The sequence below is a fragment of the Podarcis vaucheri genome, assembly GCF_965113315.1.
Source record: "Podarcis vaucheri genome assembly, chromosome: 6".
NCBI classification, from domain to species: Eukaryota; Metazoa; Chordata; class Lepidosauria; order Squamata; family Lacertidae; genus Podarcis; species Podarcis vaucheri.
Window position 1 is genome coordinate 86,878,030 of NC_138764.1, and position 26,000 is coordinate 86,904,029.

General features: G+C 43.0%; 1 protein-coding gene across 4 annotated transcripts in view; it reads left to right on the forward strand.

Annotated features, from left to right (window-relative positions):
- Nucleotides 1–5,575: 5,575 nt before the first annotated feature.
- Nucleotides 5,576–26,000, forward strand: part of STAU1 (staufen double-stranded RNA binding protein 1) — a 39,442-nt gene continuing 19,017 nt past the window's right edge. For 2 of the 4 annotated variants that reach the window (XM_082226021.1, XM_082226024.1), the window contains exons 1-5: nt 5,577–5,754; nt 15,953–16,020; nt 19,747–20,023; nt 21,522–21,646; nt 22,837–22,993. In XM_082226021.1, the coding sequence (XP_082082147.1) occupies nt 19,819–20,023; nt 21,522–21,646; nt 22,837–22,993 (487 nt within the window). In that variant the 5' untranslated portion in view covers nt 5,577–5,754; nt 15,953–16,020; nt 19,747–19,818. Of the gene's footprint in view, nt 5,755–15,350; nt 15,543–15,952; nt 16,021–19,746; nt 20,024–21,521; nt 21,647–22,836; nt 22,994–26,000 lie in introns of all 4 variants that reach the window. The other 2 variants (XM_082226022.1, XM_082226023.1) reach the window with 2 other exon arrangements.

Sequence of the window (26,000 nt, forward strand, 5' to 3'; positions counted from 1 at the left end):
CTGCTGTTAATATGTGGTATGAGTACCTAGGAGGCTTAAGGTTACAGATATTCAGAAATAAAGAAAATAAAAAGAGGCAATTTATTATCTCTTACTCTTATCTCAGATGTTTAACAAGACTGAAATGACCTTTACAAATTTAGTGCTATATAAATAGGAGTGATCTTCACAATTGTATACAGCTTGAACTCCCTTAAAAATAATTACTATGCAACTTGAATATTCTAACCACCAGGCCCAGAAAACAGTCTTGAAGGCACATGATGCAGTTCTACTGCTGAAGGTCTGGGCCTCAGTACTGCATGAGTGTGTGACTACCTAAGAACCAAGTACAAACCATTTTCTGCAGCAAGAATAGGACACGAGCCAATTCAAAAATCAAGTTGACAGTGAAATGTATACTGATTTCCTTTTTTAGTATGGACTCATGACCTGGGTGGGTGTGGGTGGGTGTGGGTGTGTGTGTGTAACTCCAGAAATCCTGATGCAACACAGACAGTAGCAATGGGCCTTTAGATATGTTTTCATGTACCAATGTCTAAAGAACCTTCTACAGTGGTGCCTCGCAAGACGAAAAGAATTCGTTCTGTGATTCTCTTCGTCTAGCGGTTTTTTTCGTCTTGCGAAGCAAGCCCATTGAAGGATTAGCGGATTAGCGCTATTAGCGGCTTTTAGAGGCTTTTAGTGGCTTATCTGCTGATTGGATCAGCTGATAAGCGGCTTAGCGCTATTAGCGACTTATCTGCTGATCGGATCAGCTGATAAGCGGCTTAGCGGCTTAGAAAAAGGGGGGGGAAGGGGAAAAAAACCAGCAGGAACACGCAAGGCATTGTCGTCTTGCGAAGCAAGCCCATAGGAGATTCGTTTTGCGAAGCACCTCCAAAACGGAAAACTCTTTCGTCTAGCGAGTTTTCCGTCTTGCGAGGCATTCGTCTTGCGGGGCACCACTGTATTTTAAACTTAGGATAAGTTTGCACAAAAGCTTCTATTTACTGTATTTCAGTCACAATTTTCAAACACTTGTAGTTCCCAAGTGGCTCAAATAAGTAAGTAAGTAATGAGAAACCCTTGACATCAGGCTTGCAAAATGAAAAAAACAACAGACTAGGAAAACATCGAGGAAGGAGATCAAGTTTTTCAAGGTCAGAACAAAGTGATGAGGTTTAAGAGGGTGTTTATATCCAGTTCAGGCCAGGCTGATCTTCCTTTGTTGGTGATAATGCTTAATAAGCAATTGGTGGTTTTTGTTCCTTTGACTGGTGGATGGGGCCAGAGTGTTCTTTCTCCTTGCATTTGCAGTCTTGGGGTGTAGCAGTCAGCTGGAGCTGAGTGTTCTTTCAGGCAGCAAGAAGAGAAGCGAGAGTTCCCTGGAGCTAACTCCTCCTCTGGATGGTTCCTGGTTGGTGCCACCATTCATTGCCTTTTCCTTCATGCTACCGCTAGAGGCAATGGGGTACAGCCTACCCTCTCTATTCTGCTGATGGAAGCTTTTACTCATCACCCCAGGGATAACATTGGATGGAACCCCATGGTGCTGAAGAAAGCAAGCCAAGGAGAAAGTAGAACTGGGGCTCTGCTCTACCAGAAGGGGAAAGGAGGGCAGGCAGTGTTGGTTCTGGAGGGCAAGGTAGGAGGCGGTAGATGCAGACATGAGACTGATAGGAAGTCAGTCATTTGTTTTGTTGTACCATTTAACCTAGCAGCCCAAAGGGGGCAAAGAATTGAGTCAAAATGACAAGCAGGGATTTCCCAATTATTTGCCCCAAGCTCCGGTTCTAAGCAAAAACCGTCCACAAAGTTATCATGCTGTAAGAGGCAGAGAGATCACCTTTTAGGTTTCATATGTAATATACACTTGCATGTAATGCTAACTCTGCCCATGTGCTGCTTTATTAGGGCTGTCACTAGATTAAATAAATGCTGGTTGATTAAACTTGCATAAGCATGAAATTAATAGTTTCTGGATCAGGCTACTGAGGAGGGCTTACTAATTTCAGTGGGGCTTTACAACCAAGCAATGCTGCAGAATTGCAGCTTATATGGAGATATTCCATGTGCTGATTGTCCTTTTTCCTCGCCAAGCCAACTCCTCAATACAGAGCAGCAATGCCTCCAAGCACATGGGATACCTTTTGAACATCTGTCCCTGTTCCGCTGCCCAAGAACAAAGGATGGCAGGTACCAACCTTGGAATGTGGAGAGAGAAGGGGGAAATAACTTTTCTACAGTGATAGGAAGGGGGAAAGCCTTCAGTTGATTAAACTGCAGCTCTACTTCAGGGACTCATCTTTCATAAGCAAAACACATTTTTTAAAAATCTTCATTGTTTAGTTTTCGGGGCTGGCTCTACCATTAGGCAAAGGCCTAAGGCAGCAGATGCTTTGATTTCATTTGTAGTGTAACAATTACCATGGAAAATATGGATTGAAATAATAAGAGTTTGGAGAAGATGCAGTTTTAAATGATTAAAATGGGACTCCAGTGAAGGGGTGGGGGGAAAGTCCTGAGATTCAGAGGAATCATATGGATATGTAATTGATTTTTTTAATATAATTTTGTACTGTTAAAACTAAATAAAAAGATTTTTTAAAAAGGGGGAGGCAGCAGATGCTGGGGATGGTGGCAACAGCAGTAGCCCCCAACCCCAACTCTTCCTTTTGAGCCTAGATAGGATCAGGTTGCACATGTAATTTATTCATGAATAAATGTACGCCCCGCTCCCCCCAAAAGAAGGAAGAACACAGTGTGCCTATTCATAGGATATAGTCACCAACCTTTTTTAGGGTTGTTTTTTTTGGGGGGGGTAGTTTTGGGTCCCGTCCCCACTCTGAACATCTCTTTCCCCCCCTCTGAGGATCAGTCCATCCCATTGAAAGACTGGATTTCCCAAGTCAGATCCAGTATAGTTAATCAGCCTGGAAAAGTAGATAGAACTGAAAGAGGAAACCAGAAAAAGTGTCTCTTTGAACTTCCTCCTCCATCTCTATTCAAGGGAAGGAAAAGGTAACCAGCCTCATGACCAAGAGAGCAGGAAGTGCATTCAGGGGGTCAGAGGCTTAATGGATGCTAGGAGAAGACCTTAAAGGAACAATGTTGGCAGTCCATGGGACATATACCTTAAACTATATAATTCTCTGGCTCTATCTCAGTACTTTGGGGCAGCCAAATCTTTAGTCCTATGGGAAAAGAAGACAGGTGCAAAAGTAGTCTTGATGTTTGCTATACTTATTGATATGAAATTTTCATTTTAAGCCAATTTTGTGCCTTTTTTTGGCCGGGAGGGGGGTGCCATTTGCTACCCCACCTTAGGTAGGAAAACGTATCCATTCAGCCGTATTTTAGACTGTGAGCAGGGTGTTCTAGACTGGTGACTGGAAGCAGCCGCCAAGACCATATAACACTGGTCCTGAAAGACCTACATTGGCTCCCAGTATGTTTCCGAGCACAATTCAAAGTGTTGGTGCTGACCTTTAAAGCCCTAAATGGCCTGGGCCCGTATACCTGAAGGAGCGTCTACACCCCCATTGTTCAGCCCAGAGATCCAGCTCCAAGGGCCTTCTGGAGGTTCCCACACTATGAGAAGTGAAGCTACAGGGAACCAGGCAGGGAGCCTTCTTGGTAGTGGCACTCATCCTGTGGAACGCCCCTCCCACCAAATGTTAAGAACATGAGTAATTATATAAGGTTAGGTTGCTGAAATGAAAACTAAGAAAGTGGACTGTGTGTGTGTGTGTGTGTAAGGACTTTTGAATTCAGGTTGGTTCTGGTACTAAAAACAAATCCCTAGGCTAGGCTCAGAGGCAACTCTCCTCTTTAATTCCAATGTGTTTCTTTTGTGCCTGGTTTTGACTGGTCGCGGTTCCAGGAGAAAAGCAGCAAAGTAGATTTGACAAGCCTGAAATTCGCCCACTCCTGTACAGTGCTAAAAAGTCCGTTCTGCTTAAAGGAATGTCTGAAATAACACAGCTAGAATGCGTGGGGCAGGTTTTGCGGCAGTCTCTACCGCCAATCATGTTCTCAGCTAACACTATTAGGACATGCGGCAGCGCGCAGCCTGTAAGCTCTCGCCCACTCATTTGCCACATAAGCACTTTGCGGAAGCTCCTTGGGGGGCCGACTTGCTTTAAATAGAGCAGCATGCTTGGCTCAGCGGCTTCCAGTACTACTGCGTAAAAGACTACAATACCCAGCACCCACAGTTACTTTCTCAAGTTTTAGTCGGAGCTTGACGGAAAGGAGGCACTAAAAACCCCTAGGAGTCAGAAAAAACATGCAGCGAATGCTGTCATCTTCCAGTCCGTTCCATAGATAAGGCTGCAATTGCAAACTCTGTATTGCTTGAAGGAGTGGTGCGAGAGCTTTTGATCTAGCTTAATTAGAAAATTAATTAGAAAATTAGAAAACTATCTCCCCCCACCCGGAATCTTGCGTTCCCAGAGCGAAAGTGATCTCTTACTGATCTGGAGGTCAAATCTGATGATTCAGGCCACAGTTTCAAAAAGGAGAGGATTTTATGGCGCTGCAATTCATTCACTTTTATGATTCAGGAAGAGTACGCGAAATGAAGCAACCTTTAAGCCTGAGATGGTAAAGCGGCGCCCCTCTAGGTACTCTTGGACTCCAACTCCCATCAGCCCCAGCCAGCATGGTCAATGATCAGGGATGAAAGGAGTTATGGGTCAACAACGTCTGGGAGAGGGGGGCACCGGGTCCCCACGCCTGCTTTATGCAAAGAAGCACAATACGTATCTGCGAACCTGTTGGTCGGTGCCCTAGCATTCAATAAAAGAAGGACGTGGGTTCTACTTAGAGCAAAACTGGGATTCCAGAGAAATAATTCCTATCTCAAATAATGGTTGTTTATTAAGGAATCCTGCCATCCAGTTTCTTCATTCGCCCAAAACTTAACCGCGAAATAACAGATACCAATATTATACAATGCTGGGCTGTCCCCTCTGTTTCCTTCCCCGCCCTAAATCTACTCCAGACTCCGAAAACAGTTCATTCAGCTCGTTGCACCCGCTTTCTTTAATAGGAACGGAACACAGGGTGCAATTCTGCGTAAGCAAAGCCTCGCCCTTCACTGGTCTTCTCAGCTGAGAAAGAAAAACAAGCGTGTCCACCTCCCGCGAGGGCCAACCTTGGGGACCCGACAGGAATAGTTTCCTCCCAGCTCACACGCCCCGCATTCCCCGCTGCCCCACTACCTCCCTCCCCGCGTCCTCCGGCGCGGCTGCGGCCGGGAGTCCCAGGGTTTCTGGTTGGAAAGCGCGTGGCGGCAGAGCTGTCACTTCCCCTGCGAGCGCAGCATGCTGGGAAATGTAGTCTCGCCTCCTTCGCAAAGCGGAAGGGAGGGAAAGCGAGAGCGAGCTGGAGACTCCGACGGGCCGCCTAAGTGACAGCCGCGGGGCATGCCGGGAGGAGTAGTCCCGCCGGCCGGAGAAGCCGGGATTGGCGGCGCGCTCCGCGCTGGGCGGCGCTATAAATAGCTGCGAGAGGCCTGGTTGGCTCCTCCTCCTCCTCCCCCCACGCCGTCGCGTGGTGCCGTCACTTCCTTCCCGGCCGGAGCTGGCCCCGCTCATTCTCTTTAGTGTTTGCCCTGTGTCTGCCGCCGCCGCGACTCGCTCGCCTTCCCCCCCCCTTTCCCCGGACCCCCCCCTCTTCGGCCTGCCAGCTGCCCATGGACTGAGCCGCCCCACGGCCCGCCCGCCAAGACGAGCCGGCCCGGGAGCCGCAGCCCAAAACAACCGCCAGGTGAGGGGCGGAGAAGCAGCGGGCGGGTGGGCAACCAGGCAAGGCGGGCGTCCCTCCCAGCCGCCCCCCGCCCGCCACTCCTACCGCGGCGCTGGGATATGTGGGAGGGGAGAGGCCTCGGCCGGGCCTGCGCTTGGGGTTGGGCCTATGGACGGGGCGCGGGAGACGAGGCTCGGGCCCCTCAGGCGGCGGCCGGGGTGGGGGGCGCGGGTGGGCTGCTGGCAGGTGGGGGGCTCGAGGCTGCAAGGCTCTGCCTCCTGTTATTTAGGGGAAGGGGTCCGTGGGGAGCTGGCTTGAAGACCCACCACTCCCCCGTTCTTTCGACTTCGACCCGCCTTCCCTCCTGTCCGTCCCGGGCTCTTCCCGCCGCCGGCTCGCTCTGCCTCCTTGCTCTCCTCGTGTCCTGCTCGTGGGCTTCCCAGAGGCACCTGTGAGAGAGCAGGAGGCCGGGTTTGGGAGGCCTTTCCACCCCCCACCCCGTGGCCTGATCCTGCAAGGGTCGCCTTACGTTTTCCACTTGGCCGGCGCTCCTGTTAACAGGGATCTTCGCCGCGGGCATAGCAAAGTTCGTGGCGGGCAGGAGGAGCGTAGAAAGGGAAGGTTGCGTTCTAGCTATCCCGAATTACCTGTGCAAAAAAAGGGGTAACGGGGTAACTGGTGACAAATCTCTGCACAGTGGGCTGCAGTAGTACACGTCTCTGCCCCAGTTCTTCATCTTGCCTTTCTTGATCGGGTGAGATTGTGCAGCCTGCTCAACGTTTCTTGATAGTCATGTGCATCGTGTTCTTAATATGTACATGCCTTGCCGAGTTCCCTGATGTTCTCGTCTTGTACCTGTGCGAGGCAGGTGGTAATGCTTCTCTATCCTGGGTTGTGTCAGTTGCAGGGCATGTGCTTTCTCATTTCTCTGGTCAAGAAAATAACGCTGGAGTGTAGAGCCTGTAATTTTTCGTCCCATAGGACGCACCTAATTTTTTTGGGGGGAAATAAAGGAAAAAACTCCCGCAGGGGTCCCCACGCTGCGGATGTCTGCCCGGTGCGCCGGGTGCTCTGCTTCAGCGCGCCCCGCGCTCCGTGCAGCAGGCTGCTATCTGCAGCGTGGGGAGCCCTGCGGGAACTCTCGCGGGCTCCCCAGGCTTGCTGATAGCTTCCTGAAGCCTGGAGAGCGAGAGGGGTCGGTGCACACCGACCCCTCTCGCTCTCCAAGCTTCAGCGAAAGCCTGTATTCGCCCCATAGGACGCACACAGATTTCCCCTTCATTTTTGGAGGGGGGAAAGTGTGTCCTATAGGGCGAAAAATACGGTAAATCCTGTAGTGTTTACTGGATCACACTTTAGTTGCTTCAGGCTTCTCCCAAGACTTGCTTTCTCCAAGATAGCCTTGGAATATTGCTGTCAAGTTTCAGTTTAATTGGAGGGAAAGTCTTTTGTGTTCTCGCTTACAAACATAATGCTTTCATCTCCTAATGGAAGTAATGAATGGCTTAATGGCTCTAATGGTTTAATCTTTTTCCACTATATATGCCCGCAAACTTAATTGGTCTCCTGTCGTTTAACTTTAGCAATATGAGCAAGCTTTAGATGTGTACTCTTTTCCACTTCAGCCTGGAACCAGAACCACTTCTGAAACTTAAATAGTTTTGTATTTGCATATGTTGCTTCATCTTTGGTGATATGAATTTTTCATTTTATTTCAAAGCATTTATATACCACTTACTACTTCAGTGTGCAGCAGTGTGCAGTCTAAAAAAGAAAACAAATCTTTAATACATTAAAACAGAACCTGAAACTAGTAAAACAGCATTATAAAAATGCATAAAAGCAAATTCAGAAGATTCAAATATGTGAAGCAAAGTCAGGGGAAGCCAGGGTGAAAAGATACGTCTTCACAAGACTTCTGCAGCAACTGATGGTTGCTGCTTCACATACAGCAGAAGGAAGGGCACTCTGCATGCCTGTTTTTGGGTCACCACCACATGATATTCTGTAGGATGCAGTGCCACAAGTTGAATTTCCTGAGATGATCTAAGAACAGTGGCAGGTTGTCTTTTAGGGTTTTATATATTAACAGGACCTTGAACATGCTCTGGTACTGATTGGCAACCGGTGCAGTTCATTCAGTTCAGGTGTAATATGTGCACATCTTGGTGCTCCACTCAGCAGCCTGGCCACAGCATTCTTCACCAGCTGCAGGTTTTGGACCATTCCCAAAGGGAGCCCCACATAGAGCACATTACAGTAGCCACGTGAATCACAGTAGCTAACCCTGTCCAGGAAAGAGCATAGTTGGCATATCAGCCTAACACTGTGCCCCAATTTGATGAGTGCTTCTAGTGGTTTCATATAGTTCCATCAGTACTCCCATGAAAGGGGCAGGTTCATCATTTGGGGGTGTTCCTGGATTCAGTACTGTCACTGGAGGCTCAGGAGGCCTCAGTAGCTGGTTTTGCCTTTTCTCAGCTCTGGCAGGTTCACTTTAGGACAGAGAAGATTTGACCACAGTATTCCATGCTCTGATAACTTCCAGAATGGATTATTTCAACATGCTTTACATGGGGCTTCCCTTGGAGATGACTTGGAAACTTCAGTTGGTCCAAAGTGCAGCAGCTGGAGGTTCCGTTTACATCTCCTATAACCCCTCTTTTAAAACAGCTGCACTGGTTACTAGTTCATTTCCCAGCACAATTCAAAGTTCTCTCAAGCCCTATTCAACTTCATTTGGGCCCCAAATATCTGAAAGACCACCTCCTTCCCTACAGACCTTTTTGCATGCTGAGACCAGCAGAAGGGACACTCTTGGAAGTTCCTGCAGGTGACAGCCAGGAGAGGGCATTCCCTGTGGTGGCTTCTAAACCCTGGAATTCCCTCCCCACAGAGTTATGTCTGGCACCTCCATTATGCACCTTCCAAAATGCTGTATAATGGAGTTGTGGATCTTTAGGACCCACCTTATTTTTATTATTGCAACTTTAAACTGTTTTTAATATTGTGCTTTAATGTTCTAACCTGCCCTGGAACCTTAGAGTGAAGGGTGGGTAATAAAAAAATATTAATAATACTAAACAGGGGGCAGACACATAATCTCCCAATCCAGTTCTCTGAATCAGTCCTGGTGAGTAGGAATTATAGCGAACAATACTTTGTCACAGCCACATTGTCACACTTTAGTATATGCTTGAGAACTTGAAAATATTTTAATACTGTGGGTTTCATGGAATCGTAAAGCTAAATCCTGTAGAAGTTAACTGGTAGTCAAGAGACCGATGTGATTTAAACTATCAGTCTGGTTGTTTTAAGTCATGTTCTAAATAGCACTGTATGGTGACCCTACAAAGCAAACACTTGATCAAATACAGTGGTACCTCGCAAGACGAAAAACGCGCAAGACGAAAGAGTTTTCCGTTTTTTGAGTCGTTCCGCAAGACGAATTTCCCTATGGGCTTGCTTCGTCTTGCGAGTTCTTGCGAGTTTGTTTCCTTTTTCTTAAAGCCGCTAAGCCGTTAATAGCCGCTAAGCCGCTAATAGCCATGCTTCGCAAGACGAAAAAACCGCAAGACGAAGAGACTCGCAGAACGGATTAATTTCGTCTTGCGAGGCACCACTGTAGATATTTGACACTGCACCAGAATGTTTAACATTTTTTATTAAATTCAGCTTTGCTAGACTGTATTCTGTGCTATATATTATCAGACATTCATACCTGACTAGTAAGATGCTCTCAGATTAAAGCTTCAATTTTAATAACTCTTACTAGGAAATGTCGTATAGAACTTCGTGATACTTAATGCATGATAGGACTGTGAAAGGAGAAGGAAGTGATCTCTAAGTGAATTTACGCTTTTGTGACACTAGTAAAGTCATGTTCCAAAGACTTACTGGGGGATGATTAATGCATGGCCTGTATATCCCTTGATTACACAACAACTGACAAACAACTGCTAAGGGTGTGAACTGAATCTGTTGAAAAACATTGTTTAGGAGTAAATACAGATCTATCTGTGATGGCTTATTTATACATGTTGTGTGAAGCTGCAGTCAGCACATAATAAATGCAAATGTGTGAACTTGTTTGTAAAACCTAGGCTAACATTGGTTTTAGGCATATGCAACAGTGTCTGAAGTGCAGTGTGAATGATTTGTCCCTACCAGTTGCTCTGCTGCTTAGCAAAACTCTTAAGTAAACTGAAAGCGGTTGCAGGAACAAACTGAAGTGGGGCCATAGAGGATATTCCTTCGACACTTCCTTGAGTAGTATACCATGGGATGATCCATAACATCAAAATTAGGATGGTGGAGGTATGGCCTTGTGCAGTGTTCTTCGATCTTGGATCCCTAGATGCTGTTGGACTACAGCTCCTGTCATCCCTGACCTTTGACCATGTTTGCTGGGGATGATGGGTATTGTAGTTGAACAATATATGCGAACAATATCTGGGGCCCAAAGGTTAAACAGTAATCTAGTGTATGAATACTGCCCCTTGTGCAGACCTGTTGGATGAGAGGAAAGAGAGAGGGGCTGAAATGGAATTGAGAGCAGAGCTAGAGACTTTCTGTGGACCAGGCTTGCTCACCTACCACTGCTCCTTCTGCGGCTTCCTCCCCCTGAGTCCTAGAATTTAACTTGAAGTTTAGCCTACAACATGGTGCCTCCTTCTGTTGTCTTTTTTTACTAAATATTTGTTTGCTTTTCCTTTTTCTCCATTTTATTATCTTAAAAGTTGATAGTGCTGCTGGTGTGACCTACCATAGAGCGTCACAACCTACCAGTTGTTGCGCATCTACCATACATGGCCTTACTTATTGTGCTATTGCAGACAGCCTGAATTGAGTTAGGGTGGCAATTTCACCGGTCTCAGAAGCATTAATGCTTTTTGCTTTTAGCATGGTGTGCTGTTGAAAGTCTCAAAGAGGCAGGAGGTGTTTCCATTTGTACAATTGTGCAGCTACAACGAAGGGATTGCTGCAGGTACCATCGGTATTAGCCATCAATTTTGGAATTGGCAGTCTTTCTTAAAATATGCTTACCCTGCTATCTTTGTGTTTGGCAGACTGAATTCTTTCCATTTCAAAGTGTTTGGGTACCTTTTGACATGGAACATACATTTTGTTGTTTTTCACTTTTCACAGCTACAGAATGCATTCCATCAGGGAACTCATAGGTACAAATCTTGCTCGAATGAATGGTAATTGAGCCAAAGCACTGATGCATACCCTTCATTTCACTTCTTTGAAGAATACCTATATAAGTCAGTTGCAACAAAACCAGAGTCTTGTAGAGAGGCTTAACATTGGGCAGATTTATTATGGCATAAGCTTTTATTGATGCATCCAGTGGCTTTTGCTGTAAACAGTTACCTGGTTCCTCCATATTTTAATTGGAATATTTCTAAACCATTTAATATTTTAAAATACCATATTGATGGACAATAAAGGTACAACAAATAGCTGGAGACAAGAAGACCCGGAAAAAACCTAGGTTCCCCCCTCCCAGTTTTTCTGATCTGGTCCCCCCCCCCACCAGTATGCCTTTCACATATCTAGATATTGCTTGTCTTTCTGGGGAAACCTATAAAAAATAGCATCCAACAAAATGCATACAACATCTCAGCCTGTCTTACTTCAGGGAGCAGACTTTAGACTGAACTATAAGGCAGTTCTTCTTACCAGTTACCGATAATTCTTCCCTGATCTTTTTCTTCTTTAATTGAGTTTTAAAATTATTACTCATATACGTATTCCATTCACTCTTTAACATATATTGTGCACATATATCAACCAAACAATAACAATATTTCTTTACAAGTGACTTCCCACAACCTCAGTGCGGCTTCTTGTTTCTTCCTTCTCTTTTCACCTGTGTTGTTTTTCCTTATTACCCTTCTCTTACACAATATCTCTTATCTGTTCTTTACTTTGCAAAATTTAGTCGAAACGTATCAAGGATTTTATCTGAGAACAGTGTTTTCCATATAATCTTTTACATCTGAAGGCAGCTCAGTTTAGGGAAGTTTTTAATGTTTAATGCTGTATTGTGTTTTTAACATTCGGTTGGGAGCTGCCCAGAGTGGCTGGGGAAACCCAGCCAGATGGGCAGGGTATAAATAATAATAAATTAATTAATTAAATAATAATAATAATAATAATAATAATTATACATTCCCACTCCTTTTTAATTTTTTTGTTTGGTTGGTTCCTAATTGCCTCTGTCATTTTTGCTAATTCCAAATACTAACACAATTTGATTTGCCATTCTTCTTTTGTTGGTGTCCTATCACCCTTCCAATTTCTAGTGATTAACATTCTTGCTGCTGTTGTAGCATATAGGAATACCCTTTTTAATCATTTGAAATATCAGTTGTCATAATGCCCAGAAGAAAGGCTTTGGGTTTCTTCTCAAATGTTTTTTTGAACATTTTTAAAAAATTCGTCATAGACAAAATTCCCCCCAAAATTATTTTTGTCACAAACCCCACCACATGTGGTTCATCGTTCCTTCCCCTTGATTACACCTCCAGCATACACTTGACTTTGATTTATATATTTGGCCAGTTTGCTGGGGGTTATGTACCACCTGTATAGCATTTTCATGAAGTTTTCTTTTATTGTGTAGCAGGCTGTAAATTTTAAATCCTTTTGCCACAATCTTCCCCAATCCTCCATCTGGATGGAGTACCCAATTCTTCCCTGTTCTATCCCTTTTAGCATGTCATAGTATGAGTCCCTAGTCATGTACTGTCCAGCACAATGAAAATGTAGTTGGTATATCTGAAGTTCCTGGGGTTCTGAGGAACAGTGTTCTTTAGAACCACAAGAAGATTGAACTCTAGGTTATCTGTGTTGGTAATAAGTGAACCGCTGAAAATGTTGATGATAAAAACATTCAGGACCCCATAATGTACATGTTAAGACCTGAAAATCCAATCTTGGGGAGTATGCTTGAATCCAAATGTATTCTCTCTCTCTTTCTCCACACATGCGCGCGCGCGCGCACACACACACACACAGAGTGTATTGGCAAACATATAGCACATACCACAAATATATTACTGAGCATAGCACAAATCATAGTGGTAGTAATGTAATCTTGTAGTGCCATTAAGATGGCTCTTGCAAGCAAACTAGCAAAACATGAGGGGAGAGGTGGGTTCTTCCTCTGTCTTACAGTCATATGTAACACTGACAATCTGCACTGTTAGGAACATCAAAGCATGTCCATGTTTTTAGAAAGAGGTCTGGCCAGTTTTGCCTGGAGCAAGAAAGAACTTTGTCTGTGAGCAATTGGTGAATAGTTGGGCAGATTGCAAACTATTTTTGGGCTTGCAATGTAGTTACAGAACTTCTGTAGTAGATTATCTAACATGTAAAGCTGCTGTTGTTATTTCCATTTCAAAGTTATTTGCTACCTGTTATTGCATGTGACTTGTGTAAATGGCAGACATAAGACACCTCTGTCCCTAGGAACGTAAAGGTTAAACGTTCAGGCAGTCGGGAAACAAGTACCGGTACTTAAATTCCCACCAATTATTCTTAGAACTTTGAAAGAAATGTGGACAAATCACTTGGTGGTTGGCAAGTGTTACACACCAGCATGGGGTTTTAATAACTATAATAGACCCCAATATTCAGAGGCTGCAACCTATTTGGACGTGTGTACCACTAGCACACTATCGTATAACCTCCCGTGTGAGAGCTCTTTATGGGCTGTTATGCTAACTTGATAGATCATGTTCATGCATAGCCAATTGAAGTCTTGACATGTTGCCTTGCTTACCTTGGTTTTTAAGAGACTTTGAATGTAACTTTTTGGTAATAATGATCCCATGGTACAAGCATATGTCAAAGCTGTAGATTAGGAGTGGGGAGCCTTTGGCCCTCCAGATATTGCTGAGCTACAACTCCCATCAGCCCTAGCAAGCAATGCCAGCATCTGGAGTCCCACAAAAGTAGTGTATGTACGGCATCTTCTACAACACACAAGAATAATGAATCATATGTATAGGGCAGCAAATCTTTCCCAGCAGGATGTGTGTGTAACAAGCTGGATGGAGACCAGGAAGAATCTCTAGAATCTTTTCATCTTGAGCTTTATTGTAGTCACTAGCATCCCTAATCTCCAGTGACAAATATGTTGTCTTTTAAAGCATTGTCAACTATATCTTTGTCAGGTCAATTTGCTCCAGTTTGTGGTACAACTTGGCCTTGTTGCTGATGCTCCATAAAACTCATAGCTAGCTACATATCTCCACTTACAGTGGTGCCTCGCAAGACAAAAATAATCCGTTCTGTGATTCTCTTCATCTAGCGGTTTTTTCGTCTTGCGAAGCAAGCCCATTGAAGGATTAGCGCTATTAGCGGCTTTTAGCGGCTTATCTGCTGATCCGATCAGCTGATAAGCGGATTAGCGGCTTAGAAAAAGGGGGGGAGGAGGAAAAAAAACTAGCAGGAACTCGCAAGACATTGTTGTCTTGCGAAGCAAGCCCATAGGAAATTCGTTTTGCGAAGCACCTCCAAAACGGAAAACTCTTTCGTCTAGCGAGTTTTCCGTCTTGCGAGGCATTCGTCTTGCAGGGCACCAGTGTATTGCATCATTTGATCTGTTTGTTTTGCAGAGGAGGAAGCTGTATGCCTATTTTGACTAACATCTCCACTGTTACATATCAGGACTGGTGTAGCCATCTTTTATGCTCACAACAACATTGACTAGAAGTGAGGAAAAGGTAGATCTCATAGGGTGACATTCTAACCAAAATGCATTCCATTTCGCTAGCCGCTCTAACTTTATTCTTCATGGTCATCAGATTTCTGCAGTCTACCACTTCCTTTGTACAAAACAGTAAGCATGTCACAATTATGTTCGGGCACAGGGCAGTTGTTTAACATGAGGATGCATTGCAGTAACTAACTTGGATTAATCTAAGGCATTTGCCATGAAGAAATTACTTTTTAAACAGGAATGTTCATGAATGTTCTGTAACTTTTTTAAAAAGTGCAGCACTGATCAAAGTATCTGTAAAAGCTACTTTTTGAAATGCACTCAGGCCTGATTTAAGTTCGCACAGCTGGTTTCACTTAACTATGCGTGATTGGGCATGGCTGTCATCACACTTCAATTGGGTTTCATTCCCTATAAAATGTAGAGAGTTGACACACCTGGAATTCGCAGCCCAAGTGTGTTGGTGTGGTTGAAGACTTAAATCAGGGGGTCATTGCTACACTAACTGCTTATAAACCTGCACAGGTAGGTTTCTTGCACATTTCTGGCATCATATTTTAATGGAATCTATGAACAATGAAGTATTATTTCTTAGTTCCGCTTAATCCTAACAGGAGGGGACAGCAAGCTTTGAAATCTCAGAGCAGACTGCCTTTCTGTTGCCAGAGCAGAAAGACATGTATTATCATTGTGAGCTTTATATGTGCGTACTTATATGTGTGTGCATAATTCTGATTTGTGCAGGGCTGAGAAGAGGCTGTTAATAGGTAGCACCAAGATACAGTTAAGAAGGCACGGTTGCCAAAATTAAACACAGTTCAAGCATACCTACAGGGCTTGTTTTGGCAATATGGAAACAAGACTCTCTGTTCTCTTTCTTCAGGATCAACACCTTGCTGGCTCTAAAGAGGAGGCATCAAATATTGTCATTTAACCACCTCAAAAATGTTTGGAATAGTGAAATGCTTCAAATCAGCCTTTTGGGGAGTGAACTGGCTTTGTTTAGATTTAGGTTTATTCAATTTATGAATCGCTTCCAACAACAAAAAGCCCTGAAGCGATTTGCAGCAAGAAGGTAATACAATATTTAAAATGCACAAATATAAACATTCAGATTAAAAACATCCAATTGATGATGCCCAGGAAGACAAAAACACCTTTGCCTGAGGCCAAAATGACGACAGAGTTGGTGCCAGGCATGCCTCCCTTTTGAGAGTGTCAAATAATTACTGGCTAATTTTTAACTGTAATGGGTGCTGTCTCTTGAAGACCCTCTCTGGAATGACTTCATAGCTAACACTTCTGAAAAAGTAAACATTTCTAAACCTTTCAAAGCATATGTGCTGAACAATTTTAATCTAACGAGAATTTTTCTCCAAATGCTGCTCCTGGTAATGTTGATAAGTAGTTCATTGTGGAATAGTATAATACTGTACTACTCAAAAGCATCTTTCTAACGTTCTCCCCTTTTTCTTTTGTTTATAGGCAATCTCCAACATATAAATCCCCTTGGAACTAAAGCTAAAGCTACACTGTCCCTGGATCACTTAAAGGTACAGGAAATTGGGTATTCTGAAAATCCAGCAGCTCTTTATCACTGGCTGATATTTTGGGGTGGACACAAGTATATGGGAGTTCTGTTGCAGTTTCCTATCTTAAGATGCTGCTTTAATGTCAGTTGTATCCAAAGCCATCAGTACTTGAGCTGAGCAGACATATGCACTTCTCCCTACTGCAGCACCCTCCTGCACCCTCAAAAAAAAACTGCCGTGGGTGGTTAGAGAAACTTCTTCTCAGTTTTCCCATATCCTGGCTACTGCTTCCCCCAACACCTGTGTCTTCTCTCCCTGTTCCATTACCATCAACAGCATCTTTGAATCTCTTGCTTCAACAATATGCCATATATAAGGATGACACACTTTAAACCTGAAAGGGCATGGACTAGTCTTCCCTAGGTATTGGGGATTGCTTGTGAAGGGTGGCTTAGAATATACACAGGCCTGTTCATTTCTCTGGAGTATTAACTGCATTCTGCAGCACATTTCTGATACTTGATTCTGGTATAAAGCAAACAAATAATAGACCACTGAAATCTGTAATCATGTCTTTGTTAATGTTTTATTCCTTCATTGAAACAATCCAAATAGTGAGGCAGTATTCCTGCAAATGGGGGCATGTGTTTTCAAGAGTATATGCTCTAGGTGTGTTGCTCTCAACAGATTGTTAGGGGGCTGTGCATGTTAAAGCTGATGCCTGCATTCAGCAGAGAGCCAGTTTTTGTCTTTTGTGTATATCCAGGTGACTCAGTGCTCTTAATGTAGTGGTGAGTCATTCTAAACAGATATCTAGAGGGCAGGCCTCAATTGCATGTCAAGATAATGGGATGTGTCCAAGGTTTTCTGAAAGGGGCAATCTGTAAGAGTGGTATGTGCATGCTCGGCCATTTTATAGAAAAGGCCTTCAACTAAGCAGTTCAGCTAGCGCAGTTGGTTTAGGAAAAACAGGTTTACTCAGTGACACATGTGCCTGCCTTCAGCTTTTTAATCTCTAATGCAAGATGTCCTTGCTACACGTTTATGAACATGCTCTGTCTTAAAATGGCAACTTGAAATTTTTATTATTGAACCTAATATGGAGAGAACTTCAGGCAAGAACACACACACACACACACACACACACACAACTCTTTGGCCAAAGGCCTGGCTGGTGTGTGTGTGCTCTTTGTACATGAGTGAAACCTGTAGCCTCTTGGGTCCCTTTCTTGGAAATGTAGGAACATACCAGGTCAGGCCATAAGCAAAACTAGGCACAACATCATTCACACAGTTACCAGTTATGCAGATGGCTTTTTAAAAGGAAGTTTCAGGTGCAAGGTCTGATCCAGACCCTGAAGTTGAAGGCCGGTGGCTTTCACCCTTTGTTCCCTGCTGCTGTCCCAATAAGTGTCAGCACAGAGTTGGGAGTAGAAGTCTATTATATTCATAGCGGGGGGTGGAAGCTTTCCTCCAATGCAAATAGCAGGGCCTAATCCATATTGGGACCCACAGCATAGGGCAAAAGGCCAAAGCCCCCTTTCCAGGTGTGAATCAGGCTCCTGTACCTGCAATTTGTAGAGCTGATGATTGTGCTAGTTTGGTCCTTTTTGAACTGGCAAGGCTTCTCCCTGTCTCTGTCAGAGATGTCCCTTCATTTGCTACCTGGACTTTATAGCTGGAGATGCCAGGAGTTGAGCCTGGGACTTTCTGCATGCGAACCCTATGCTCTACCACTGAGCACTTAGTGCATTAAGGGTAGTGTGAGGTACAACATGGCCCAGCTGCTGCTGGGCTGTAAACTCCTGGCTACTAGTGAGCTATGGTCCCTTTCCTTAAGCATGCCCAATGTTGTTTCTGATGGTCATTCATAGCTTTAAAAATGGCTGTTATGGGAGCTGTGCCTTTTGAAGCTGAGCCAAGCTATTGTAATTTACAGGAAGCATTAATGCTGAGTTGGAAATCAATAAAATCCTTAAAATAGTGGGTGCCATGTTAAATATAAACTTAGTAAAACAAAGCTGTAAACCCTTTTTCTCTCTGGATCAAAAAAACCTAGCAGCATGCTTTTGATAACCTCATTTACAACCATAGTATTGGTTTCTTTGGCAATGAAATTTGTGAACTTGTCAGAATATTAGAAGACTTTGGTCTGTGGTGCTTCACGTGAGTACTTTCTGCACATCTCAGGCTAGCATGTTGAGCCCAGCCTGCTATTTTGTATGTACAGGTATTAGAAAATGTTTGCATGCTGGAGAGCATTCAGTTTCCTTTCTGCAGTCCAGCATCAGGTTCATCAAGTGAGACTTTGGATTGTGTATTTCGGCTCTTAGATGCCAATTCATTGTGTTGAAAATCCATTTGCTTCCACTGGCCCATAAACCCTTGTCTGCCTTTTCAGAAGTACGCGTCTTTCCTAAAATCCTTAAGAGGCAGTTTGCAGATCACTTTTGTCTTTGACTCATCCTTTCTAAATTTGGAAGCCTATTCATGACATCAATTCTGAAGGCCCACAGAATGCTTAGACAAATTGCTACTATTAGCATCCAGTGATTGCTCATTTTTAAAGCCAGGACCTTTGCTGGTTCAAGATAAATTTTTAAACGTCTACAGGTTTTATTGGGAGACAGAAATTGGACTATGGTAACTTGACATTAGTGCCTTGTGTTTGCTTTCATCACTGGGACGATATAAGTACTCACTTCACCAAGCACTACTGCTCTGCATGCAGTCCTTAATGCATTCTTCTTGGCTAACACAGATGAAGTGTGTTGGATTGTGCCCAGCATTGTTTCTTGTCTAGAAAGGTTGCCTGCTAAACCTACCATTTGCAGAAAGCCTGAACTATCGTTTTCCCAGTACTAACTCCTGAGCAGTTGACCACATGCATGCTCAGTTTGGCATTCATTTGACAGCACAGGTTTATTGTATCCAGGGTTCGAAATTAGCAGGGCTCCAGGCGCATTTTGCACCTAAAGTTTTTGCATTTACAAGCACCTCAAAAAGTCTGGGTGCCATTTTTTGCATCTGGCTAACACTCGAGGATTACTGAAATGTATGTGCTTTGAAGCTTCGAAGTATATGTCAAGGATAGACAATATGTTAAGAAGTTTAACAATAAAGAGTGAAGTGTTTTGAGAGCTGAAGTATGGTACAAACATTTTTACTGTAAACACCAAATTAAATATGTATTAACAATTTCTGTTAAAATGTAATATTAACCATGTTTCTCTTATGGGAATTGCATATTAGTTCATGCTTATCAAAATAATAAATAAAAATTTATTTATTTATTGTTGCTGAGGCCCCCCCATGACATTTAAACATTCTGTTTTGGTGCCTACAACCCAGCTTTTCTATCCCAGTTCCTAACACTGATTGTATCCAAATGGAAGGCTTGTGTAGACTGTACGCACTCTACCTGAAGTTGTGCAAGAGTACTTTTACTATTTTCCCAGAAACCCAAAGATACTTGTAGAATAGTCTTATAAGTATTTGTCCTTAAATACATGACACAGTGTAATATGTGTTGTTCATCAGAGGTTGTATTTACCTAATTTTAAGACCTGCTAAGGAACAGATAATTGTTATTACCCGGTATGTCCTGATGTGTAAAACCACAGAATTCAAAGAGGGTGTACTTTCTTTTTTCCCATGACTGTAAGGTGTTGGTGGCATCTCAATTGAATATTTTATGTGGAAAGGTTGGGAAGCAATTGATTCTCTCCTTTTTCTTTTCTTTTTAAGGTAAAAATTCAAGCACTTGCACAGAAATAGCCTGCATTCAAAGCCAAGTTTACCTGCAGCAATTAGCTTTGGATGGAAGTCAATATGTCTCAAGTTCAAATCCAGAATCCGTCTGCTGCTCTTTCTAGCAGCCAAATACTAAACAAGAACCAATCACTTGCACAGCCTTTGAGTATTCCTTCTCCCACTAGCTCTTTGCCCTCTGAAAATGCAGGTAGACCTATTCAAAATTCTGCTTTACCCTCTGCATCTGTTACATCTACCAGTGTAGCTGCAGGTAAGCCTGAAAATTTATTTGGTATATTTCAATGATAATGTGAGTGTCAAATGCCGTAAAAGAAAATGCCAGGTCCTAATACCCATGCTGTTCATATTCTGCTTGTTTAATGAAGTTGTTTTGGAAATAGTGAAAATTATAAGGAGAAATGTTTGATGGAACAAACAGAGATAAGATTAAAACAAATGGCTAAAATGGCTTTATAAATATTTTATATCGTCAAACTCACTGTTCCATCGTTCTGGTTCTGTACAGTGTTTTCTGATCATGGGTTTAGCCATGAAGACATGTATAACAAGGATTGTTCCAGAGAGCTTCCTTTCTAATATAGAGTGGTTTATGCTAGTAACTTAACTGTAGTTAAGTAATTTACTAGTAATTTACTTCATTGACTACATGTGTGCATTTGCCATTTGCTCTCTTCAATCTGGCAAACTAAGGTTTCAGGTATCCCTCCAAACGAAAATTGCAAACTGATTTAGAATATCTTTGGAATGTACACACCCATTATGTGTTTATCATCATGGGTGGTGGCATAATTCTTAAATAGTGTGGCATTCCATAAGCACTGACCATTAAAAATGTATGGCATTTTGATTGCACTGTTCTGGTCATCTATAGCCTCTGGCCACTAGAAAAGCCTAGCTTTGTACTTCCAGAACCCCTTGAGAATTTGGGGAAGCAGGAGTTAACGGCAATGCTCCACTCAAGGCTTATCCAGAGGCTACAGATTACCAATTCTCTGTGCAATTAAAGTATGCCTCATGTGATTCCACTTTCAGAATATTGAATCCTGGAAGACACAGAGTTTTCATGGGTTGGGCTCCCTTGTTTGTACAAACTAAGCTTCTGTAAAGCTTATTGGGCTATGTGTTCTTGTTTTCTTCCAAATTGGGATGACTGGCAAAATGGAAACTATACCTGGGACGAAGCACTCAAATGGGACACCCTTTTTAAAGTAGAAGCAGAGACCATTAAGTATTAAAAATGAGAAATTAAGAATATAAATACCTGTGAAGCAGCTTCATTCTTAGGGAGAGAGAAGCTGTCAGATTAGGACCAAATATGTCCTGGCAGTGGAGGAACTTTCTGAACAGTGTGTTCTGAACCTGAAGCTGTGTAGGTTAAACAAGAGGCCTATGGCTTTCAAACATCAACTTAGGATGCAGGCACCTAGCTAGTTTTGTTGCAAAGCAAATTAGTTTGATCTTTCCTTATATTGCAACTGCAACATTCACTTGCTGTCTGATCCTTAGAGTTAGTCTTACAATCAACTTTTATCTGGCATTCTGGACAACTAAATTAACATTCTCTGAAACCAATTTACTTTGGGCATCTTCTGTAGAAAGCCGCTTAATTTTATAAGTCTAAGCTTCTGTGCGGTGTTTTCCCAGCTTTGAGTGCTAAAGTCCTTAAGTGCTTCTGTGAATGTAGAATAATACTAAGAGATCAGATTGATTTCTCCATGCTGAAGTAGCTATTGGTCTTTTCTTTTCAGTTCCTTCTAACATGGCAAACCCCAAAGAGAAAACCCCAATGTGTCTTGTGAATGAGTTAGCCCGTTTTAACAAGATTCAGCCTGAGTATAAGCTTTTGAGTGAGCAGGGTCCAGCTCACTCGAAGGTAAACATTGCCTGTCTGACTTCCATATTTATAGTAAAGCGATGACTTGAATGTGTTTTTGTGTGTGTGTGTTTGAAGTAAAACAAAACGTGAGAGGTCTGTTAGCTTGACACAGCTTCCAGTGCACAGCTTGATTTTATTTTTAAGCTGGTACTACTAATATAACTCAGTGAGCGTTATTTATTTATTATCTTCCACACACATCTCAGGGCACTGTACAAAATGTAATGAAAACAGTTAAATGCACAGAAAATAACAGCAGATAAAAGAAAAAACAATATCAAGTATTCAACCAGCTTGGAAGGGTGGGAAGTAGTGTAGGTTTGGCCCTTTGCTGAAATCCAGCTGGCTTAAGCAGGTAGTTGTACCTTCACCCCAGTATCCAAACCCAGCTGTAAAAGAAAACGGAGGGGGGAGGAAATAGTAAAGGAGAAGTCCAATAAAGCACACTGTTTGGAAACGGCAGCATGCAATTCAAAGTACTTATTTTATCATTTATAGCCTTGCATGGCCTCAGGCCCTGCATTCCCACAAGAGCTTTCAAGGTTTCCAGATTTCTTTGCTGTAGGAAGCAACTTACTGGGCGGCATTCGATAATGTGGTAGGGAGGAAGGGCCTTGGAGGTCTCACTGTGCACATGGTAGCTGTGCATACAGCCTTCTGGATCCCTTTGATTCTGTGTATTACTTTCACAAAGTCCTTGGCCACAATAGAAAAAAACATTTTAAATACATTGGATACTTTTACAACAATTCGTGCGACTTTTCTTTCCTGTGGTTTAATAGTGTTTCATGAAGTATTTGCTTTAGAGCAGGCATGTCCAACCGGTAGATTGTCTTCGGTAGGTCATTGGTAGATCACTGGCTCCCCCAAAGAAGCTCAGCAACTTTGGCTCCCCTAAAAAAACCTCAGTTAAGGCCTGCACCCCCCAAAAATGGGGCTTTCCTGCTCCCTAAAAAAGCTCAGCAACTTTGACCTGAACCCCCCCAAAAGGGGGTAGATCACTGCCAGTTTTTTTAACTCTGTGAGTAGATTTCAGTCTCTTGGGAATTGGCCACCCCTGCTTTAGAGTGATCAGTGTTGTACCTGTGCCTTTTGACCTGTGTGTGTTCAGACTATTAAAATATCACACACATGCAAGATCAGGCGGTGAGTTGTTGTTGCAGTAAAGACTTCTTTCTCATTCTTAGGTGTTTACAGTGCAGCTGACTCTTGGGGACCAGCACTGGGAAGCTGAAGGAACTAGTATTAAGAAAGCTCAACATGCAGCTGCTGCCAAAGCTTTGGAAGGGACGAGATTTCCTAAACCTACAGCTCGCCCATCACGTAATGAAGGAAAGAACCCAGGTACATACAGCTAACATGGGTTGTACAGTGATGTGAGCCATCACTTGATGTTGCAGTGGGAACTGCACACCTAAGCTGCCCCTGAGTTATATAATTGCATCCTATGGCGTGATGATCATGTTTAAGTATTTGTAACAAATCTTTATATGCCGTGTAATATAAAAAAATTCAAGGCCGTTTACATGGAAACAATAAAAATACAATATTCAATAAAATTTCCTAAAGAACAGCAAAAAAACCTATATACCACATGACAACAGCCAATTCCTGGTTATATGACAGCCAGAAACTTCCCACTACCTGAACACAGGTGTGCTAAAGTAGCATACAATTGTGTCGGCTGATACCCATTTGTGCAATCAGCTTTTAGCCCTCTGAATCCAAAGTTCTGTGGTTAAAAATTCCGGATTCCAGAATGCTTCCACTACTTAGACTTGGAAGGCTTTGCTTGGCATTATTTTATTAATTAATAAATTTGTATCCCACCCTACATCAGTTGATCTTGGAGTGGGGTACCTATTCCATAAAACAGTTAGTGCAATAAAACAGGATAAAATGTCAATCATCAATCAAACCACATCCTAGGCAGATCCCACTCCAGACTATAATTGGCATGACCCAAACACCAGGGTAAACAGGCTTAACCTGCTGCCAAAAAGAATCCACCACTGGTGTCTGCTGAGTATCCAAGTTAGACTAAGTCATGCTTTTATCAATAAGTCGTGGTGCCTTTTGCCATCTTTGCATCTTGCCCCTGGAATTTTCTCTAAAGCTGAATGGTGTATGCATTGTTAGCCTCGACAAGGGAGCAGGAATGTGATAAAGTGATGGTGCAAAGTTACTACTTAACCTCACAGTTCTTTTCAGGGTTTCACTGGAGCACAAAACCTTGATAGTTCTGTTTATTTTCCATATTCTCATCCAGTTTTTCAGACATACATTGTCTCCCCAAGAGGCTCATTAAAAAAAAAGAAGAGACATGCCCTGCCATTAGACTTACAGACTAGAAAGGCAAGGTTTACAGGGGCAGGGAAGTAAAAGGCAAAAGAGGAAGATTGGTTCAAGCCCTGCACAAAGTGGTGAGCTACAGGCATTTATATCCAGGTTGGGCCAAGTTGGTTTTCCTTTGCTGGTGTTCTTGCTTGGACATCAATTGGTTGGGGTAGTGTCTTCTTTCCTCTTGCTTTTGCAGTCTCAGGCAGCTGGGAAGCCAAGTGTTCTTTCGGCAAATAAGATGGGGGAATAGAGCTTCCAGCAACTCTGCTTGTTTCGGTTGCTCTCCAGTTGCCATGATGTTGTTTGTGAGGCAGTGGTCCGGCCTTCTAGTAATCCTTGATTCCCAACAGCAGGGACTAGAGTGTGCCACCCTCCAGCTCTGCAGCCCCAGGAGAACTCTTTAAGTATCAGTCATTTTACTATTTATAAAAAAGGAGCAAACCAAAAACCCAGCGCTGTCTCAGGGAGAAATTTAGTAATGTTACCCAAAGCCAGTATCATGAGTAGCTTGAGTCTGAATTGACCTAAAGACATATAATTGTAACTTAAACATAAAAAGAAAGTATTGAAGGAAAACAGGATTTACTTTGCACTGTGAAAGTGATACGGACAAGGAATTGGCTAGCTTCTTAACTTTATGGCTGCAAGGATTGTTACCACTTAGAATTGGAAATATTTGTAAGGCGCATTGATGGACGCTTAGTACAAAAATAAGTGGCAATTTGCAGTGTCTGAGAAGCTGGCTGAAAACAATTCATTTGAGCAAGGAACAAATTAAAAAACTAATAAACTCATTTTCCATTGTGTGGTATGGCTTTCTTGTGCACATGAACGGAGAGACCAGCACCAAACTGGTCCTGGCATGTGCAAGTATATATAAATCAAAGCCAGTCTGGACGTTCACTTCAGAATATTAGCTCTGTTCTTCCTCTACTGTGCTTCGCCTAGTAGACCCTGTGGAAAAGCCAGAAGAGTAATAATGGGGCCATATGGAACTAAATAATTGTGCTAGCTCAAGGTGTGCCCTGTGTCATCCCCAAATCTGCTCCAGAAGAGGGCTGGGGGAAAGCCAAGAAAGGATTTAGGAGGGTAGCAGAGGGAGAGGGATCCGTTGCAAAAGGGACAATCCTTGCACTGATTGAACATATCACTATGTAGAAAACTACCCATATTTCATATGGTATTTTCATTTCTGTTACCTACATTGGTTTTCTTTATTCCTCTTATGTAAAAAAACAAAAACAAAAAACATTCCACTATATAATACTAAATATTTCCAAAACTGAGAAAAGATAAGAAATGTATACAAATGCGTACTTTCTGCTCTGTCTGAAGTTATTTACCCAGGAACAGCCCCCAATGTTTGCAGAAAATACTATTGTTTATTTACACCATGCTTGCAGTAAGTCAAACAGGGATAAATGGAAACGGGAAGCTTTTCCCATGTCTACCATACTTCCACTGAAAGCACTCTGGGCAACAGGTTAGTCTCATAAGAAAAGGGGATGGCTAAATGCATATTTGACATGGCCAGCCCAGGTCAGCCACAGTGAGGCAGTTTCAGGCTTGATCCAGTTGTAGTGTGTGCAGATAAGGTTTCCTAATCTTACACTAATGCAGGTAGGAGGCAGTTCTCTCCCCTGGCTACATGATGGACCATTAACACACCTGGCTATGATTGTAACAAATTCGCCAGCAAAGAAATCAAGCAAGCAGCTAACTAGGGAGAGACTTAGAGTTTAGAGGAAAAAGTTGGTTTGCCTGAAGAAGCTAACACAATTTAAAAGACTTTTGTCACAGGGAGTGCAGACGATGGCATGGTGCTCTCCTTTACCAGATGATGATAATCCTAGAAATCGGGGATTAAATGGTAGGTTGCAGGACTTGGTTGCCCATAGAGTAATAACCCTATGAGTTAGTTGTAATTAGCTTTCCTTGAAGGGAAATTACATCATTTTGATGCATGGAATGAGCTTGGAAATAGGTAGTTTGTGCCACCAAGATCCTGGAT